This window comes from Lactuca serriola, chromosome 1 (assembly GCF_051521515.1).
Source record: "Lactuca serriola cultivar US96UC23 chromosome 1, Lser_US96UC23_V15, whole genome shotgun sequence".
Taxonomy (NCBI): domain Eukaryota; kingdom Viridiplantae; phylum Streptophyta; class Magnoliopsida; order Asterales; family Asteraceae; genus Lactuca; species Lactuca serriola.
Genome location: NC_136408.1, coordinates 74,094,567 through 74,116,020, shown reverse-complemented (window position 1 = coordinate 74,116,020; position 21,454 = coordinate 74,094,567). Strand labels below are relative to the sequence as shown.

General features: G+C 34.7%; 2 protein-coding genes and 1 pseudogene across 5 annotated transcripts; 1 reads left to right on the top strand and 2 right to left on the bottom strand.

Annotated features, from left to right (window-relative positions):
- Positions 1–3,995: 3,995 nt before the first annotated feature.
- Positions 3,996–9,844, bottom strand: LOC145092345 (uncharacterized). 3 transcript variants are annotated; one of them, XM_079030276.1, is made up of 11 exons: positions 9,695–9,844; positions 9,533–9,611; positions 8,141–8,956; positions 6,145–6,196; positions 5,974–6,027; positions 5,774–5,863; positions 5,627–5,693; positions 5,121–5,258; positions 4,774–4,959; positions 4,365–4,574; positions 3,996–4,268 (listed from the first exon to the last, which is right to left on the bottom strand). In XM_079030276.1, the coding sequence occupies exons 3-8, from the start codon at positions 8,275–8,277 to the stop codon at positions 5,128–5,130; spliced, it is 531 nt and encodes a 176-aa protein (XP_078886402.1). In that variant the 5' UTR covers positions 8,278–8,956; positions 9,533–9,611; positions 9,695–9,844; the 3' UTR covers positions 3,996–4,268; positions 4,365–4,574; positions 4,774–4,959; positions 5,121–5,127. The 3 variants fall into 3 exon arrangements, with proteins under 3 accessions (XP_078886402.1, XP_078886406.1, XP_078886413.1); XM_079030280.1 differs by having other exon boundaries at positions 8,141–8,849; XM_079030287.1 differs by lacking the exons at positions 3,996–4,268; positions 4,365–4,574; positions 4,774–4,959 and having other exon boundaries at positions 5,145–5,338.
- A 660-nt stretch (positions 9,845–10,504) lies between these two features.
- Positions 10,505–13,607, bottom strand: LOC145057264 (receptor-like protein 7; annotated as a pseudogene). Its single transcript, XR_013686029.1, has 3 exons — positions 13,557–13,607; positions 11,026–13,318; positions 10,505–10,594 (listed from the first exon to the last, which is right to left on the bottom strand). The product of XR_013686029.1 is annotated as a receptor-like protein 7 (transcript).
- A 439-nt stretch (positions 13,608–14,046) lies between these two features.
- LOC145057254 (uncharacterized) lies at positions 14,047–16,603 on the top strand. The gene is made up of 2 exons (XM_079005037.1): positions 14,047–16,096; positions 16,203–16,603. Exons 1-2 carry the CDS (start codon positions 14,047–14,049, stop codon positions 16,601–16,603), a joined length of 2,451 nt encoding a protein of 816 aa, XP_078861163.1.
- Positions 16,604–21,454: the final 4,851 nt, after the last annotated feature.

Genomic DNA, 21,454 nt, shown 5'->3' with positions numbered 1-21,454 from the left:
TGAAATGTGAACTTTTCAAACTTATTGATGCCAGTACTTGTCTAGTTTTATGTTATTCAATATTGTTTATTTGCAAAACTTAAAATTTTAGTAGCGTCATGTCTTTGTAGTTGGTACTCATTTATATATTTGATTTTTAATTCTTCCAATGATTGCGGCTTGATGTTGATGACACTTAAAGGATTGAACTTCTTTTACTTTTAACATTGTGTATTCTAGAAGAAAATATAGCAGCAAGTAATACACATTATTTACGTGGAGTCGTGTATGATGCCAAATGAAATTGGAGAAACAGAGATGAAAGAGATCTTGAATGGTCATCCAATTTGATGTGTTAACTTTTCGAATGAGTGCTAGTATATTGATTGTGAATACTTGCAAAAAGAAAATATTGGTTGACAGTGAAGGGTTGTTGCCGAGAGGTTACAACGTTCTAGAGAAAGACAGTCAATCGAGCTAGAAATGACATGTGGGAATCCATATGTGAACATAGAAAAGGGTTAATAGGTCTTGCAACATGGGTATATTAGATTGAAAGATGCAACATTTCAATTTTCAATGCATACCACCTTAGTCGATATATGCCTCATTTTAAGGTAAATGATTGTGATATTTTATTTACATGCGGTTTTATATTGTAATTTAAACCTTTTTTTTATAACAAGATTGCATTACGTTTATATCCATCGGGTAGGAAGGATCAACATATGATACCTAAGTGTTTCGTTCATACAATTGAGACACCTTCTGTGAATTTTCCTAATGCTCTTGAAAGTATAATGATTTGGTATTTGCTCATCATTTGTATTATTACTATAACTTTTAGAAAGAGAGAAAAAAACTGATTTATTAATTTATTATAAGATTCATAAATTAATTAGAAAACAAAATAGATTACTGTTTAATATATTATGAGAATAATATATTAATTAATTAGAAATATTGTTATTCAATTAAGAATTAATCAGAAATTAATTAGAGTTAATTCGATTCATTAAAAGTACAATGACCTAAGTTGTATTTATTCAATAGTTGAACAAAAGGGTTCCAGAACCTTCCTCATAAGAGGTGGACGATTTTTGGAGTGATTCTAGGGTTTCTAGAATATCCCTTGGAAATAATTAAGAAACCAGATAATACCTGATTTAAGATATTATTATTTTAATCAAGTAAGGGTTATCTAGGGTTTCCCGGTCAGCTATAAATAGGGTCTCATAGCCTCTAAATTCCGGCAACTTGACTCCTCAAGAGTATAACCGAAATTTAGTCTCTTCTATCATCTCTCTTCAAGTTTCCTTTGTTGCCAGGGTTTGGGTGTGAACCATTAGAGACATGACACTTGTGGTGCTTGCTTCCAAGAGTATTTCAGGAATGATAAGTTTGATTGTTTACTACAACAATAAAAAAGGTATGTAATTTCTAACTTATTTGTCAATTTCGAAAATACGTAGGGTTCATAGTGTTCTTGTTGTTTAATAGAATGTTACTTCAATAGTGTTATGACATAGATCTAATAGGTTGCATATACCCTTAAGTGTTAAGGATTTATCCGCGTTATTGCATGTAAAACCCATCAATTTCTTTATATTTTTTTAATATTGGAAAATATTAAATAGTAGACAAAAGATACCCTGACCAGAAAGGATATCATGCACCATACCCATGTATCAAATATCACCAATCAATGTGCTTCCAACTAATACTCATAAGGTTTTCAATCTTTTACACCCATCTCTTCAAATTTACATAAAATGCTTGTTTTGGGTGTTGAAAAAGAGGTGGTAAATATTGAACAAAAATTCCAAAATTTAGTAAAGAAACTCAAATAGATGAGCTAAGGGAGACATTTATCCATATAACAATATTTGAGGGATTAACTCAATAAATATGATGTTAACATTGTTAAAATATAATGATTACATAGCTACAGAAAAACTATATGATCATTCAGGATTGGGAAAATGACAAAAATGCCTTATGAACTTTCTAGGGTTTATCCGTTGAGTCCCTAAAGTTTTTGTAGAACTTTATGAGTCCTTAAACTAGGATATGATCTTTTCTTTTAATCCCTGTCAATCTGTAATAGCCGGTTCAGTGACCTTTTACACCAAAAAAACTTACATTGTGCCCTTATAAAGCAAAAAAAAGAAAAAACATATTCAGTGACCTTTTAGACCAAAAAAACTCAATTCGAACCCTCCCAAGAAAATGATTGCTGCTTTTTTTTCTGTCTTCACCCTTGATCGTCACACACACTCACCAAAGATCAGAACCCTCTTCCCCTTCTAATCGATTCTCGATTACAACCCCATTCCACTATTTTCTTTGATTCGATTTCAACTCTTCATGGAATTGACCCTCTCATTTCTTCTTCTCAGTTCAAAATTGCACAAGCTACATCTCCTTCTTCCTCCGAGTTGCAAGTTTAATGGATACAATGTTGAGAAGGATGTGCGGGTTTGATGAGGTTCATAGAAAAAACGAGAGTTAATCTCTTTTTTCTTCGAATTGAGTGTGAATCGACTTTGGACGAAAATGAGAGTTTTTTTTTTGGTACGAATTGATCATCGAACTTATTTTTGTTGGCTTTATAAGGGTACAATGTGAGTTTTCTTGGTCTAAAAGGTCATTGAATCGACTATTATAGGTTGACAGAGACTAAAAGAGCAGGTCATATAATAGTTTAGGGACCCATAAAGCTCGATAAAAACATTAGGGACTCAACGGGTAAAACCCTAAAAAGTTTGTAGGGCATTGTTGTCATTTTACCCTTCAAGATTTAATCATTCGAGAGTCAAGCCATTATATGTGAGAAATTTGTGATAATATTTCAAATGTGATATGGGATGCAAGAAATTCAGTTAAATATAAATAATAAAAGAACTATTATTAATGTATTTACTTTAATCTTATTTAATGTATTATGTATTTGTTTTATAATATCGAATAATTATTCTAAATACCATGTTATGCCATTTTATATTTGTACACACTTTTTATTAAATATTAGTTTTAATCAGCTAGATTATAAAGTTTTAGCAATGTTCTAAATAGCGTAAGACGTGACTTGACAACAGTGTTAAATCTTAAGTATTTACGAGTCTTGGCGAGCCACGTCGTTTGTAAAGCGTGACTTAAGGCGACAATTTTATATGTAGCTAAAAATTTTATATGTATTTTCTACTATTATTTATTTTTATATGCATATATGACTTAAGGCGACAATTTGTTAAAGCTTGGTGACAAGTATAAACCTTGGAACCATGACGCATCATGACAAAGTTATGATGAGCTTTTGAGAACCTTGAGTTCTAGATAACTTATTTTCTAGAAAACATATTATAACATCGTGGGTTGAGAAAGATAAGATTTCTATGTGTTGTGGGTTGAGAAAGATGAAGAAAAATAAAAAAGAAAAACTGATGTGACAATGGGTTCGGTGGGTTGGGAGGCACTACTAGAAACATGGGTTTTAGCAACGGAAAAATCCGTCGCTATTCCGTCGCTAAATGTTGTTTGCGATGGATCGGCAACGGATTCACTCCATATGTAATAAAAAGGTGGCTAATTTCTCTGCGAGGGTTTTAGCGACGGATCGATTTTTCCTTGTGACAAAGGTAGCGACAGAATATCCGTCGCTAAATGTCACTCAATGCATTCCGTCGCTGTTCTGTCGCAAATTTCCATGAACAGATTTTTTTTTTTTTTTTTTTTTTCTTCCGTAGCTAATACCTTGCAAAATTCATATACTAATTTTTTTTTTCCGTCGCTGATCTATCGCAAACTTTAAACATGATTTTTTTCCATCACTAATCCCTTGCAAAATTCATACATTAAATTTTTTTTTCCTTTCTGTCGCTGATCCATCGCACACTTTAGACATGATTTTTTTTTTCCGTAGCTAATCCCTCGCAAAATTTATGCATTAAAATACTTTTTATTTTCTCACCACGAACTTGTAATATCATTTTTTTTATTATGATTCTAAAAGAAAAAAAAATACTACAATCATCAAATTATTATACTAAAGAACATCAAATAATGATACAACCAAGCATTACAATACCAAAACTATCAAAGTTTACCAAAGTGTCATTAAAAAAACATCCAAAAACGAAACTATCCTTATAACATCAAACTCCCAACGGTTTAACTTCAAAATAACATTTTAGCACCAAAAAATCCAAAGTATGCAAAAGAGGTACAAACATAATAAAGTTTAACCTTCAAAATAACATTTTAGCTGCTCTCTTCATTTCATGTCCATCCTATAAAACATTATTCAAAACAATCAAAAACATCAAATACAAAAGGTTAACAAGTCATTCAAAAACATCAAATACTAATGGTTAACATCATATTACCTCTAATTTTCAATTTCTCATCATATTTTGCAAGGATGCATACATCTTCTCCATTGCTTCATATTTTGAATCAATTTGTTGTTTTTTGGCATCTATTGATGCAACTTTGGCATCCATTTCCTCAAGCATTTGTTGATGTTTAGCTTCCATTTCTGCAGCTTTAGCATCCATTTCGCCACGCATCTCGTTTCGTACACGTTCATAGACAACCTAAAGTACAATACCATGATAGGAAACTTTGTAAGTATAGCGCCATGATAGGAAACTTTATAAGTACAACACCATGATAGGAAACTTTGTAAGTACAATGCCATGATAGGAAACTTTGTAAGTACAATGCCATGATAGGAAACTTTGTAAGTACAATGCTATGATAGGAAATTTTTATAAAGTACAAAATTAAACGAACCTCTTGGGATGTTATTGTACTAGATGTTCCTTCCAAAAAGCTCGTTGGATCAGACACAGATCTGAATCCATATATTCTTCCTTTCTTGACTCCTCCGGAAACATCACACCATGTTTCATTATCCAAGAAAGGGTGGCAACTAGTATCATCACCAAACTTAGCCACCATATCACTTTCATAAGCCTCCTATTATAGCAAAAAAAATATGAAAAAATAGAAACATGAAATAAGGAATGAAATGGTTCATTCCATCCCAATAAATTCATAATCAAGGAATAGAATGAACCACTTCATAAGCCTCCTATTAATTAATACTCAAACCTTGCATAAAGTTGATTACTACTTACAAAACACTTAATTACAACTAGGTAGAGGATCAAAATCTTCTTCATCTTCATAACCTAAATCCTCATTTGGGATTTTGTTTAATATGTTTCTCCTTCTTTTAATGGAATCTGTACTGTTGCTGCTGCTTTTGGTTTTATCTGTAGTGTTGTTGTAATGAGCATTTACAATATCTTTAATGATTTTCAAAACTCGATCCCCATACTTGCTTACTTTTTCCCTGTGTTGTTATAAACATTTCTCTTATAACTTAAAATAATCATATCTTTGGCACTATCTTTTTTTTGAAAAATATAAGGGTAAAATAGTCATTTGGTCTCCTTCAGACACAACTTATGTATACAACACTTTTACATTCATGTATACATGACTTAATTGAAGAAAAAAAAGTATTTAAGTTTTTACTTGATTAAAACAACACTTTCCATTTCCTCAAATATTTTTAATCATCATTAATAAAAGTAAAAAATAAAAAAGTTAGGTGATCAACAAATGTATTACTTATTACCTCCAACAATGGCACACACATTTGTCATGAAATGTAAAAAGGAGATATGTGTTTCTATAAATGTCACCTACAAAACCCATAAAAATATATATTATATATTTTGAGTTTAATTAAATATTTGTATTTTTTAGATAAATAAATAAATACCTTAATTGGAGAAAGGTCATAGAAGAAGAAAACACCAGGGAGAGACCTTCTGCCAACTTCAGGGGTCTTATAGTGTTCGGTAACAGAAAACTATAAAACACCAAATTCATAAAATGTTTTAAACTTTTAATATAAAATAGATAAATTTATTATATGAATAAAACATTTATTTTTATTTGTTATTGAATAATAATAAATACCTGATTTGATTGAATAGTGTAACCTCTAATGTTCGTGTAAATCGTTGGTACCACCTGGAATCAAGAGAAAAATATATAAAAATAAATAAATAAATAAATATATATGAGCTTTTTTTATTATTATATTATATAAAATTGAATAAGTGAGAGCTTAAAAAAATAAAAACTAACCTTTATAAAGTACTGATACATTCCATTTGGAGATACTTGAAACCAATGCACCCTGGATTTTTGAAAGAAAAATAATTATAAGCAACAAATAGAAATAGCAATGTACTTTTATTTATTTACTTTGATTTTTTTTTTGTTATCAAGACATTGTATTTTAAAGAATCTAACTAATTACACTATTGTACATTTAATTTTTCTTATTAGGGCATTGTACTTCAAATATTATCCAATTATTGAAAATAAAAAAAATAAAAATGAAAGTACGTTGCTATTTCTTGCATTTAAAGAAAAACAAAATAATAATTTAATTAGTAATTAACCATCAAGAGGATTTACAATCCTAGGATAATAGCTTCCAAAAGCTAATTTATTTATCTTGTGACTTATCTAAAAATACACATCATCATTAGTAAAAATAATAAGAAAATTTAATGGATATATAAATGGAGGGCAAAAAGGTAATTTTAATTTATCCATGAATAACCATAGAGACTAAGCATATCACAAATAAAATTGTATTTAAATACACTAAAATTTAAATCAGAAATACAAGTTTTTTAGAACAAATAAGTAAACCCCTGAAAGAGGCTGCAGGCTTGACATAAGTAAACCCCTGAAAGAGGTCAAATGAGCCAAATTCTAATGGTTATTGCAGTTATTCTCTCCAAATGTTGCAACTGTAGATAAAAAGTGCATGGTTGTTTGTGTCCTCTCTTCTGTTGTATCTATCAGTAGTAATAAGTAATGTTAGGTGTCGTTTTTTTCTTTAGATTGTAACTTTGTACTTTCTATGGTGTTAGGAGTTAGGAGTTTGGGTGATAGTGTCCTTCCTTCCTTTTGTTTATATCATTATACATATGTATTACCATAAGAGCATGTTTGATGTATTTAAAGATCAAAAAATCTTATGTCTACTTTAGGAACTTCAACCATCACATGACTACATCTAAAGGGATTAGTTGAGAATGTATTTTTTATGTGGTCAAGCATGGTCAAGCATGGTCAAGATTCAATTTTTTTAAGAAAATAAATACACTCACCCATTTCAAAAGGGTGTGTGCTTCACTTGACAAAAATGCAGGGAGCTTCATCTTGTCTTTCACTATCTTTTTCTATACTTTGTCCCTGTTTCCTCCATGAAATGGTGGCCGTTCAAGATTAAATTAGACTTGATAAGGGCAAAATGGTCATTTCACTAGGAAAATTTTACCAAGAAGAAAATCACAATCACCTGTCCTGTGAGCATCTCAAACAACAAGATTCCAACACTCCATCAATCAACAGCCTTGTCATGGCCTAAATAAATAAACTATTTTGTCAAAGTTAGCAATGCATCCAGTTTCATCCAGTTTATGATTCTTTATTTCATCACTTCCTGTTACCCCATTGCCTAGACTCTTGCTTGGATCCTTTTGTAGCAACTAAACAAAAATATAATTTTTTTATGTGGTCAAGCATGGTCAAGATTCATTTTTTTTTAGAAAATAAATCCAGTTTCATCTTGTCTTTCACTATATTTTTCTTTACTTTGTCCCTGTTTCGTCCCTGAAGTTGTTGAGCTGTTTTAGAGTTTAGTTTCAGTCTATATTCCAATCAAACAGGGTGTGGACTTTTAAACGGTGAATGTGTATTGTAGGTTTGGCACAATATCTTATGTTTTCAAACTCAGTAAGTATATATTCAAAAATCCTAACTCCTTGTGCATATTGGCAAAATAACAAAATAAAGAACTTGGTAATCATTCCTTACCTGAGAACTGCCTTCCAAGTAATTAGAAAACGAATTCAGCTACAAATTATATAATCTTCACTTATATAATTTTCATCAACACATAATAAACCATGGATGAGACCATAAGAAAGATACATAAAATTTTCATTATGTTCATTCCAACTTTTTAAAATTTAACATGAACTATTGCTTTAATCAAGAAACAGGGGCATTTACTGAATTTTGAAACTGAAATTAAAAAAATAGAAATTCAGAAATGACAAACCTGAAAATGAGTGCTATTAATGCATCTTCCAATTCTTCAACAGGTTGAGTAGCATCCAAAATTTCTTCCAATTCTCCAAGAAACAAAATTTCTTTTCCACAATTAGTAACAAACCAAAGGGAGTTTGGCTTAGTCATGCCAGAAGTTATTGGAAAGATAGGTGTTTATATTTAGGTGTGTGTGATTTATCCTTTCTGTTAAAAGTCCAAGCAAACAGGCCTAGTAATTTTTCTTTTCTTTTCTTGTGAGTGAAGACCGATAGTGGGCCCTCTAAATTCCAAAAGACAAACTAGGACCTAATTTTGTGAATGGAAGACTCCAAGTGGCAGACTATTAATTGTTCCAATTGCTATAGGAGTGTAAACGAGCTCAATCCATGCTTTAGATTGTTAATTGTTACAAAATAAATATTTTGAATAAAAACCTTACACTAGCATGGAATTTAAAAAATAACAAAGAGGGTGGAAAATATATAATTTTTTTTAAATGGGTGAAAATTTTGAAATTTATGGTCTACGAAATTCCAATATGGCACTCTGATTATAAACCCTTGTTTTGCACTGCGTGTAATAGGCAGATAGAGTCTGCTACAATTAAGCAAGTATTTATATCATCTTAATTTTTTTAAATAATAGCAAATAAAAGAACCTGACCTTAGCAAAGACATCCTTCAGCTGTCAGTAAGTTTAACTTCAAGAGTACAATATGCCTACAATCATATTTGTATTTATGAAATACCAGATGAGGATTTGGATTTGGAATTGTTTGACAAGGTGTGTGAGATTCACACAAATACTTTAAATCCAAAACCTGAAACTGAAAGGAAGAATATTGGAGGACGAGTATTACCTTCTTGGTGAATATGTCACCCGTAGAATTAATTGTGTACAGTTCTAGACCAGAAAAAGAAAACTATTATGGTTGATTTAGGGCTAGGGTTTATTGATTTGTATACAATTCTAGACCACAAAAAGAAAACTAAGTCAGTCATTAGGTGTCCAGATTAAGTACCCATTAAGTAAGAAAACGAACAGCTCCTTTGTTATAATGAAGGATAAGTCACCTGTTTCTTCTCAAATTCACGTTGCCACCTCCTAAATATGAAAGAGAATTAGGGAAAACCTAAAAACGTAAGGGTTCCTGAATCCTTAAATTCTCATGAACTGGAAGACAAACTATGATGAATCAAGCCCTAACTCAAGTTCTAATTCTAAGTGTCTATTCGTATATAAATGCAATCGATGGTAGACCTGAAACTAACTTGCAGATAATGAAGAAGGCATTTCATATGGCTATGAAACACAATAACCAGAAAGTTTCAAGGTAAATTAAACCCTAACAAAGTATATTGTGAAATTGAACTAAAACTAACCTAAGAGGGATGAGATTTACCTGAATCGGAGGTTAACGAAGAATACTTTCAAATTTAAAGATACAGAGGTTGCCGGAATCGGATGAGTAGCGTCGTCATCTGTTCGAACAGAGATGGTGAGATAAAGCAGAAGCTAATTACACTTAGTAAAGAGTGATAATGCTAGAGGGAAGGAAAGTTACACTGTCTTCGTGAAGATGGAACTGGGTGCCAATTTCAGCGAGAGAAAAAAGAAAACGTGCAAACCCCAAATAAATTTTCCGTCGTCGTTCTCTCGCTAAACGCATACCATATGCCACAATTTTTTATCCCTCGCTGAACCCTAGCTAAGTGCCTTCATTTTTCGAGTGAATAGCGAGGAATAGTGATGTATCGCTAAATAATTGCCAGATCCGTAGCTGATCCCTCGGTAAATCCTCACTAATATTCCATATATTAAATAAATAAAATAATTATCAAAAACATGGTAGATCTGTCGTATTTCCCTAGCTATAGGTCTAAATTTTTGCTAGATCCGTAGCAAAATCCGTAGCTGAAACTCAAGTTTCTAGTAGTGAGGGAATGACTCCCTTCTCCCTAATAATTATTATTATTTTTGCATTGAAACATTTTAATTTATGTATCTTTTTGAGCTGGTGTTAAAATTGGGGATGGAACTGAGTAACTTTCCAAAACTTGAAAGTTACATTTTTTTCATTGTAAAGTTGTATTTTTGCGTTGTAAAGTTGTAGTAATTTATTGGTAATATAAGAAATTTTGTATTTAATACTAACAATGGCATTCACTTATTTTATTTAAAAGTTTAATATATATGAAACTCGTAGTATCACAACCCAAAATTTGAAGTTGCGACTACTAACCAATAGTTTCGATAAGAGTGTACGATCATGCCACAATAAATGATAAACTTAAACGATGAAAGTGAAAATATATGATACATCAAAAATCTTACGATGACAGTCTACTTAAGGAAAATCCAATTGAAATGAACACTAATTTAAACTTAATACACACCATGCTAAATTCCTTGAAGGTCTTCTACGCCTTCTCGTTACCCTTCAAACTTCAAGCTATGACACCTCCTGAGATACATGCTAAGTTAGGTTCAATGATGGTAAGTTTATGGTTTTCTATCAATTGAAAATAGTACTGCATCCACAATAGTAAAATGAGCATCTAAAAACTGGGTTATAATATTGGTTATAGAAAAAGTACTACTTTAGTCATGTACTATAACATAACTTTCAAAACTAAGATTTAATATCATGACGAACTTACTATAAGAGAATACCATGCTTAAAACATAGAGAAACATTACCTACTTGACTCGACATGTACTAAGATATCCAAGTGAAAATAAAAAAGCTTTTTGTTGAAAAAATATAAAAGCATTATACCTTTTTAGATGGCATGCAGAAACATTTTCGATTTGGTTGAGACAACATATGCACAACTAATTATCATCTTGAAATATAGATACAAAGGTGTAATAATATTTAATGAATTATTGTACCTTAGTTTCTCCTCGTGTTACGAAGTGGCCTTACCCATCTGTCCTTCCTCTTTGTGAACCGATCACTATACCTTTCCTATAAAAAGTTTCCAATAACAGCCCCAACAACCAGCCCACTTCCAACTCCACATAATACAAAGATCCAATCAGTTATTTCACTCGGGAAGAGAGACTCAGACACATTGCTTGTTGGTGGAACGCTCTGCACCTTTAAATCTTGACCTTCCTTGGATAAAGGTCGTCCATACAGTCGGGGATTCCCTATGTAAGAACTCTTATCGAATGTATCAAACTGTTTTCCTTGTGGGATACGCCCCTGAAGATGGTTGAATGACAAATTGAAAATGGCAAGGAAGCGAAGTTTCACCAACTGTTGAGGAATTTCCCCGGATAGTTCGTTTCGAGAGAGATCCAAAGCTTCAAGATTCTTTAGGTTACCCAAAGATGGCATGACACGTCCAGTAAAATGATTGTTGGAAATATTGAGTGCTTGAAGCCCTCGAAGATCTTGGAGTGATTCCGGGATCTCTCCTTCAAAATTGTTACAAGAGAGATCAATAGCCATATCTATGGTTAAAATCTGGTCGTACTCTGTTCTGACACCTTTGTGTATTAATGTTACTGAGTATGTTACATTTGTAAAGACACTTTTGGATGATATTCCTGATTTCATAACAGATGATACACCAAGATTTTCATAGCTCATGACATGCCATGTTAGAAAGAAGTTTTGGTGCAATTGACCACTGAAATTGTTGTTAGAGAAGTCTATGATCCGCAACTTAGGGAACTGTGAGGAACCTTGAATTGGACCATAAAAATTGTTGGACCGCAAAACTAGAACTTGTAGCTCCACAAGACTTCCCAACCAAGAAGGAAAGGCGTCATGAAAAGAGTTGTCTTCAAGAGATAGAATCTCTTAATTTGTACAATTTGTCAATGATCTTGGCACTTGACTCGTAAATCTATTTTCGCTCAAATCAAGTTCTGTCAACATACTTCCAAGCGTAAAAGTGTTCATAATTTTTCCGTGGAAGTTATTGTGTTTCAGATTCAAATACATCAAGGAATTGCTTAAGATACCCAAACATGAAGGAAGTGTTCCGCTCATGTTGTTAAAAGATAAATCTAACAGTTGAAGATATTTCAATTCACATATCGATGCTGGTATTTCACCTGTCAGATTATTCTGTGTGATAGCATAAATACTTGTGGTTTGTGATAGAAGTGGTAGTTGTCCTCGTAGCTGATTATTGTCCATAAAAAATGCTTGTAAATTTGTCCATGGGAGAAAATGAGGATGCTGATCAAAGCCAGTGATGGAGTTGCCTGAAAGGTCAATTAACTTTAGTGTTTCCCGGCTATTGTTCCAAATCTACACCGGTACTGGGCCATAAATTTTGTTGTAGTCAAGAAGTAAGGTATGCAGTTTATTTTGGAAGCGTAAAAAGGCAGGAAATTCCTTTAAGTTGCATAATGATAGTCCTAACCAATCCAATTATGGTAAACTGGTATTGGTGTAGTTGTTGGGGACTACTAATGATATCTTGTTATAACCTATCGAGAGTGTTTGGAGCTTGTTGAGTCCTAGAAACATGTCCAGTTCTACCCTACCATTGAAATTGTTTGAACCTAGGTCAAGAAACTCAAGACTTTTGAAGATGGAAAATGTGTTTGGAGTTGGTCCGTGCAATTGATTCATGTAAAGCTCCAATTTTGTTAGTTGGGTGAAGTTGAACAACCAAGATGGTATACGACCAGTAAGAGAATTTTTCCCCAAATGTAGCTCGCTGAGTTTGGTTAGGTTGACAAGCAAGAGTGGGAGTTGGCTGTTTATGTTCATATAGGACAAATAGAGTTCACTAAGTTCAGTCAGCTTTCCAAGCCAATTGGGAAAGCATCCTTTCTCAAATTTATTACCACTAAGTTGCAAAACCTCGAGTTTCGAAAGACTTACCAACAAAGGAACTGAGCCTGTGAACTTGTTGACACCAAGAGCCAAGTAAGTGAGTTGCGTCAAGTTAGAGAGTGAACGTGGAATCCTCCCCACAAAATAGCAATCATTAAGGGACAAGACTGTTAAATGCTTGAGGTGGCTTATGGATTTTGGTATAATCCTAAAGAAACCCGTGCCATCTAATATCACCGCTTTTAGTAAGCTTTTGCCATGAAATTCTGGAAAGGAACCATTGAGGTTGGTATTGTCTTGCAAATTAAGAACTTGCAACTTTGGCAGCACAAGTATGGCTGCGGGGAATTCATTTGCAAGCAAACATTGACTTAGCTGGAGTAACTTCAAAAAAGAAAAGTTGGCCAAGAAATGAGGTACATAAGTGTTAGTCTATATTATTAGCCCGCTTGTTTATGGGCCCCTTTTTTTGTCTTTAGCCCATTAGGGTTTCTGTCTAGCTAGTATTTATATCCGCTTTGTTCCTTGTAGTCTTTATGCTTTTTTCTGAGAACCCTTGTAATTTCTCTTTGATATAATCATATGACAATGTTATCATGGTATCAGAGCGGAGGTTTGATACGTTGTTAGAAGTCTTTGTAGCAGTCATCTGTGGCATGCCGTTTTCGTTCATTATCACTGGTATTTGTTTTTTTTGATATGTCGGTTCGTTGCTGCTGTCGGTTCGTTGCTACCGTCGGTTCGTTGCTGCTGTTGGTTCATAATTGCTGTTGATTCGTTATTCAAGTGATTGCTTCCGCTGGTTTGTTACTCGTTTCATTCTCAGATTATTATATTGTCATTGTGGTTATTCATTCACTATCAAGATGACTGGAAAGGATGATTCCCTTCAGTCAATCAGTACTCGTTTGGATGGAAAGAATTATACGTATTGGAGTTACGTTATGAAGAACTTTCTTCGTGGGAAGAATATGTGGGGCTATGTCACTGGGACTAAAGCCAAAACCTCAGTGCCTCAAACTGAGAATTATGATATGTTGCTTGATGCTTGAGAGACTGATAACTCCAAGGTTATTACTTGGATCAATAACTCTGTTACTCAGTCCATTGGTATGGAGTTGGCTAAGTATGATACAACAAAGGAAGTTTGGAATCACTTGGATAGACTGTATACTCAGTCCAATTTTGCTAAACAATACCAATTGGAATATGATATTCGTGCCCTTCAACATAATGACCAGAGCATTCAAGATTTCTATGCTGCTATGTCTGATCTCTGGGATCAATTGCCTCTTACTGAATCTAAAGAGTTAAAAGATTTTGAGCCTTACATTTCTAGGAGGGAAGAACAACGCTTGGTTCAGTTCTTGATGGCCTTGCGTTCTGATTTTGAAGGTCTTCGTGGAACAATTCTTCATCGCTCTCCTCTTCCTTCAGTTGATTCAGTTGTCCATGAGTTAATTGTAGAAGAGACTCGTATCAAGTCCCATGCAGATAAAGGGTTTAAACCAACCTCTACTCCTACTCCCGCTCCTGCTGTGCTTACTGTCTCCTCCAGTCAATCTCGACAAACTTCAAGAGTCGCTTATGATGAGTGTGCATTCTGCAAACAGAAGAATCATTGGAAAGCTCAGTGTCCATTGTTAGTCAACAAGGGTAAATCTGGTCAACCTCAGTCAGGGCAACAAAATAGGTCTGGTCAACAAAAGTATCAGTCGCGTTCCTCTGGTACTCCTCCATGGACCCCTTGTCCTCCACAGTTTGCTGCTGCTGCTGTTCCACCAGTTGACACAGAATCTGTTGAACATATTCCACCATCTGCATTGGATCCTAAGGGGTTTGAGATCTTTAGACAGTATTTGGCTTCTAATCCCATTGCCATGTCTACATCTATGTCTCATTCTGGTCCTTCTTCATCTGACACTTTAGGTATTCCCTCATCTTTGTGGATTTTAGATTCTGGTGCAAACCATCATATGACTCCTCATTTGTTATCATTTACTTCTTTGTCGCAAGTGTCATCTATTTCTGTTAAGTCTTCTAGTGATACATCTATTCTAGTTGAGGGTGTTGGGCCTGTCTCCGTTTCTCATATAACTCTTCCTGATGTTTATTACATTCTCAAACTTACTTTGAACCTTGCCTCAGTCAGTCAGTTATGCAAGTCTGGTAACTGGGTGTTATGTCAGTTATGCAAGTCTGGTAACTGGGTGTTCTTTTCTGATTCTGTCTATGTTATACAGGATCAACACACCCAAAAGGTGATTGGGATCGGCCATAGGGTGGGGGAACTATATGTCTTGGAGGTCCTCAAAGTATCTACTGTTGCTGCTTCCAACATTGATTTATCTTCTTTTCGTTTGAGTCCTTTGTCATCTAAGTTTTATCTTTGGCATTCTCGTTTGGGACATGTGTCTGTATCACAGTTGAATTTCTTAGCATCTAGTGGTGTTTTGGGTCATTTAAACTCTTGTGATATTTCTGATTGTAGCGGTTGCAAAATAGCAAAATTTTGTGCTTTACCCTTCATTAAAAGTATGTCTTATTCTACTGCTCCTTTTGATATTATTCATTCTGATGTATGGGGTCCTGCACTAGTATCCACAAAGGGTGGGTCAACCTATTATGTATCTTTTATAGATGATTATACTCGATATACATGGGTTTATCTTATGAAGCGCAGATCTGATTTGTTTGGTATTTACAACAATTTTAGAGCTCTTGTTAAAACTCAACATTCGGCTGTGATTAAGTGCTTCAGGTGTGACTTAGGGGGTGAATATACCTCTAATGATTTCAATCAGTTACTTGCTTCTGATGGTACCATACACCAATCTTCGTGTACTGACACACCTCAGCAAAACGGTGTGGCAGAACAAAAACATCGTCATATTGTTGAGACTGCCCGCTCATTGCTCCTGTCTGTGCAGGTCCCTAGTGCCTTTTGGGGAGAAGCAGTCCTAACTGCTATGTATGTGATTAATCGTATCCCTACTTCATTGAATTCAGGAATATCTCCTTTTGAGAAGTTATATGGCCATCCACCAGACTACTCTTCTTTACAAGTTTTTGGATGTACTTGTTTTGTTCTTCGTCCTCATGTTGAAAGGAACAAGCTGGGGCCGAAATTTGCTATTTGTGTATTTTTGGGGTATGGGATTGGTCAGAAAGGATACCATTTCTATGATCCTGTGAGTCAGAAGTTATACGTTTCTTGGCACGTTACTTTTTTTGGAACATATTCATTTCTACTCGATTCCTTCTACAGCCCACAATGTAACAAAGTCTGATCTTCTACGTATTGATCCTTTTAATGAAGATATAGAGGCTCAAGACTCATCTATTCCGCATGATCCCTCAGCACATGACACACCCACTTCTTCAGAGGGTGCCTTAACTCCACCTGTTCTTGAGCTTGATCCTTTGATTATTGAAGTTGAGGATCCTCCTCCACCACCACCCCTTAGGAGATCTTCTCGTCCTGTCAAGTCCACCAAGCTACCAGATTTTTCTTACTCTACATATTCAGGACTGTTTGCTTCATTTATAGCAAGCATCCATCATCTGTCTGAACCTGAATCATATAGAGAAGCTGTTTCAGATCCTCTTTGGCAGAATGCTATGGCTGAAGAACTCAATGCTCTTCATCAGACTCATACATGTGATTAATTTGGTTTCTCTTCCTCTTGGGAAACATACGATAGGTTGTCGTTGGGTGTACAAGATAAAAACAAAAGTTGATGGCTCTGTTGAACGATATAAGGCTAGACTTGTAGCAAAAGGGTATTCCCAACAATATGGTTTTGACTATTAGGAGACATTTGCCCCAGTTGCAAAGATGACAACAGTTCGTACTATGATTGCAGTTGCATCCGTTCGACAGTGGAAGATCTTTCAAATGGATGTCAAGAATGCCTTTTTGAATGGTGACCTTCATGAAGAGGTTTATATGACCCCTCCTCTAGGAATTCAACACCGACCGGGTGAGGTTTGTCGGCTTCGCAAAGCTTTGTATGGGCTCAGGCAAGCCCCTCGTGCTTGGTTTGAGAAATTTTCCACAATGATTGCCTCTCTTGGATTTGTCCAGAGTAATCACGATTCTGCTCTGATTGTTAGATGCTCGTGTGTAGGATGGATCCTTCTGTCCTTGTGGATGACATGATTATTACAGGTGATGACCATGGTGGTATTGAGTCTTTGAAGCATGATCTAGCTCGTCGATTTGCTATGAAGGATTTGGGCTTGTTGCGTTATTTCTTGGGTATTGAGGTCGCTCAGTCTAAGAAAGGGTACCTTCTTTCCCAGACTAAATATATATCTGACTTGTTTACACGGGCGGGACTTTCTGACAATCGGACTGTTGATACCCCTCTTGAAACCAATGCTCGATACTCTCCTACTGATGGTGTTCCTTTGTCTGATCCGAATCTTTATCGTACTGTGGTGGGAAGTTTGGTTTATCTCACAGTCACTCGTCCAGATATTGCTCATGCTGTTCATATTGTCAGTCAGTTTGTTATTGCACCTACCTCTGTTTGTTGGGGAGCTGTTCTTCGTATTCTGAGATATCTTCGTGGCACTCAGTTTCAGACTCTCTTGTTTCCCTCGACATCTTCTCTTGAGTTACATGCCTATAGTGATGCTGATTGGGATGGTGATCGTCATGATCGTAAGTCTACCACTGGATTTTGTGTATTTCTTGGAGAGTCTCTTATTTCATGGAAGAGCAAGAAACAAGATGTTGTCTCTAGATCTTCCACAGAGGCTGAATATCGTGCTATGGCTGTAACTACATGCGAGATTATCTGGTTACGGTGGCTGCTTGTGGATATGGGAGTTTACATTTCTTCACCTACTCCCTTGAATTGTGATAATAAAAGTGCGATACAAATTGCGAAGAATTATGTTTTTGATGAGCAGACGAAGCACATTGAGATTGATTGTAATTTTACTCGTCATCATCTACAGCTTGGGACAATTTCACTTCCATTTGTTTCATTAAATTTGTAGCTTGTGGATATTTTTACGAAGGCTTTATCGGCTTCTCGGTTTCGGTTCTTATATGAAAAACTGTCAATGCTTATTGCTGCGGCATTGTGAGTTTGAGGGGGGATGTTAGTCTATATTATTAGTCTGCTTGTTTATGGGCCCCTTTTTTTTCTTTAGCCCATTAGGGTTTCTGTCTAGCTAGTATTCATGAAAAGAGTTATCTTCAAGATAGAGAATCTCTAAATTGGTACAATTTGTCAATTGATGGGTTTTAGCCATAAGAACATCCTACGTGCTCATACAAACCCTAATGCTTGGATCTAGGTTTCTCTATTGTACATGCAATTCATCCAAGACTTCAAACCCTAGATCTAGCATATGATAATCAATATAACATATGAATAGGGGTTTAGATCATACCTTGATTGTTATGTAGCAATAACAATCTCAATTCCTCCTTGTAATGACTTTAGAAAGCTTAGAGTCACAAATGTCACTCCTCTAATAGTTCACAAACACCAAGAGCAAGAGGATGAAGAAGAGAAGAGAGAGGAGGCTGCCCAAAACGTGTAAAAACCCTAGAAGGAGTCTTCACCACGTTTTTGGGGCTTAAGGGCACTTTAAATATAGAGGCTATTAGGGTTAACTAACAAGGAAACCCTAATTTGGATGCTTAAGCCCTAAGCAACCCATGGACTCCTTCCTTAAAGGCCTAGGACGATTTCTAATGGGCTTCCCCATAGAATTCATCCACTCCTTTAATATGGAGTCCATTAGCTCAATATTCAACTATCATACAATTGACAGTTCTAGTCCCTTAAGTTTAATTAATGTCTTTTAGCCACAAACTTAATTCTTATTAATTCTTGACTAATATTAATTAAACAATATGATTTCTCATTTAATGTATTATTCCCTTAATATATTAATAAATCATATTTAATCCTTTCTCTCCATAATTCATCCTATCAAGTTGCTTTGGTGAAGGAAAACCAAAAGGACGATGCACCATCGGGTCAAGTACATACCAAAACAGTTATGGACTTAGACACTAATCCAACAGTCTCCTACTCAGATAAGTCTAATAACTATTCTGCGTACGACTTCAGATCCTGATCTGCAATTGTAGCTTTCCAAAGCTGCTGTCAACTCTGATCTTATCAGATACGCGTGTCCTTTAGATAAGGGATCATATATTCCTCCATTCTATATATCGTATAGACTAAGACATGGATCTAAATCATTCTCTCTGTCTATGTGCTGTTTCCCGAATTCAGATTTATGACGACTGACAACAGACTACAATTTGAACACATCAAATTAGTCTCGGCTTGGCCAAGCACTTAGGTGCCATCACTAAATCATTGAGGGGCCCACAGATATCGCTTTTATCCTACTTTGAATAAAAGGAACGGATAAACTTTGACTCAATGCTCGCTTGCACTCACTCACCAAATCACACACAACAATATATTTTATAACACCAAGTTACTGGTGCGTTTACATATTATCAATATGCAACCGACTCGCAAGATACAACTCACACATCTCGGTTTCAAGAATATAAGATGTTATCGTCTCACTAATCACTTGTGATACAAATCTATGAAGTGATCCAAGTGAGTGTGGGTTTAATCCAATGCTCAAATCATATTCATAAGCACTCATGAACGTTGCAGCAAACATTTGCTTATGTCTAATACTCTTTAGACAATCCACACACCAATTCACGACAGTCTTCATTCATACCTACTTCCAACATATGAACGACTATGGTCCGTTCGAATAATTCGATTATTCTGAAATAATCAATTATTCAGGAAGTCAAAACATGCAAAGTGAAACACAAGAATAATACTAATCCTATATGGTCCCAAACCATTGAGTATAAATAAAACACCTTTTATTTATCACCATATCGATTACTCATTATTTGTTGTTTCGGGTAATCAACTTCTTACTTGAATTATTACTACACTTGTCCCATGCTCTTAGCATGCACACAATGTTTACCTACGGTTCTTACTTTGTGAAATAGATCAAATGAACACATTTCCAATCATACTCATTTCACAACTCCTAATCCTTTCTACAAGTGAAAGAATATCAAATTCTTGCCACTTATGGAATATGCTAGATTCTAACATTTTATGCAATGATCCTTTCGTAATGCCATAGCACAAAAGTCACAGTGACTATTGCCAATGGAATTACAAAGTCCTCTATCGGAGATTGTTACAATACAATTCCATAGACGTGATGTTTCTCACTCAAAGTACATTCCTTTGAACATCCTTTTGCATAAAATTTCTAATCTAGACATAGACTCTCAATATCCAACTCCCAATATGGAAACGTTTCCATACTTACCATATGATAACTCATTATCAATAGAATCTTATCTATTCATAATATAATCGATATGGTCCATCCAATATCATGCTTCCAACTACTCACACGCGATCAATCCTCGGCGAACTTTGGATTGTCCTTTGATAGTTGTTTAATTATCTTAGTCAAAACCTATTCTTGTCCTTTTCCCTCTAAATGCGCTAGACATTTGGAAAATTTTAGAATGGTCAAATATTATAGCATTTGCAATCGATCCTATACCCGAAGCGTATCGGACACAATGCATAATGTCTTACATAAATATTTGATACTTTATCAATCTTCTGCCATAATATTTTATGTGCTGTGTTCTCACAATTCGAACTATGAAGAGGAATGCCGTAATCATAATCGAAATTCAAGAACACACTATGTATCCTTGACTAAATTTCTTAATATTCCACAACCTAAGCCTTTAGATCTGAAAGGAAGCATAATATTCTCTCCCTTAATTATCAAAAAACAACTATTCAACCCTTACAACTTTGCAAAGCATGACTCTTGTTTTCTATAATTAATATTGCTAACTTGCCTTAATAATCACACAAGCATAACATTTATGCTCCCACTATTACGATGATTATTATAAACATAACACTTATGCTCCCACTAGCTTTGACATGCATTCAGAAACAGCTTAACTTTCAGAAACACAATGCCTATTGAATTTCTTTAAGTTCATATTTCTAATACCCAATGCTTTGATAATCTTTTATCAAGGCTTCTTGAACTTATACACCTTTGTCTTAGATAGGTCATATGTGTGTCTAAACAATTCAGATTAATTGCCAAATCTCACAATTCGAATCATGGAAAGGGATACCGTAACCGTAATCGAATTCGAGAATACAATTTTACAATCTCTATCTTCTTAAAATCTCTATTAGTGAAAGCATTTCTTCACAATCATTTTCATGAAGGAGGGAATCTTATGACACTTAGATTGTAATGGTGTATATGTTCCTATCCATGCGGATTTGTCAAAACCAAAGTTTACGACAAATCCAAACTCATATGGATCAAACTCTTAATCTTGATTTCTTGCCTTATGGTAATACGGCTGCCCACCATGTCTTCCAAGTAGTTAAACAGCTCACCCTTTCCTATCAATGTACTTTTCATTGATCATGGTCCTTGCCT

What these genes read in the sequence shown, in the direction of transcription:
- LOC145092345 (XM_079030276.1), bottom strand. Translation starts at nt 8,277, where the DNA reads ATGACTAAGCCAAACTCCCTTTGGTTTGTTACTAATTGTGGAAAAGAA. An exon ending in TGTATCAGTACTTTATAAAG is followed by an intron (nt 6,028 to 6,144) that starts GTTAGTTTTTAT and finishes TCTTGATTCCAG; the next exon opens with GTGGTACCAACGATTTACAC. An exon ending in TGTGTGTGCCATTGTTGGAG is followed by an intron (nt 5,259 to 5,626) that starts GTAATAAGTAAT and finishes ACAACACTACAG; the next exon opens with ATAAAACCAAAAGCAGCAGC.
- LOC145057254 (XM_079005037.1), top strand. Translation starts at nt 14,047, where the DNA reads ATGGAGTTGGCTAAGTATGATACAACAAAGGAAGTTTGGAATCACTTG. An exon ending in ATTTTTGGGGTATGGGATTG is followed by an intron (nt 16,097 to 16,202) that starts GTCAGAAAGGAT and finishes TTCCTTCTACAG; the next exon opens with CCCACAATGTAACAAAGTCT.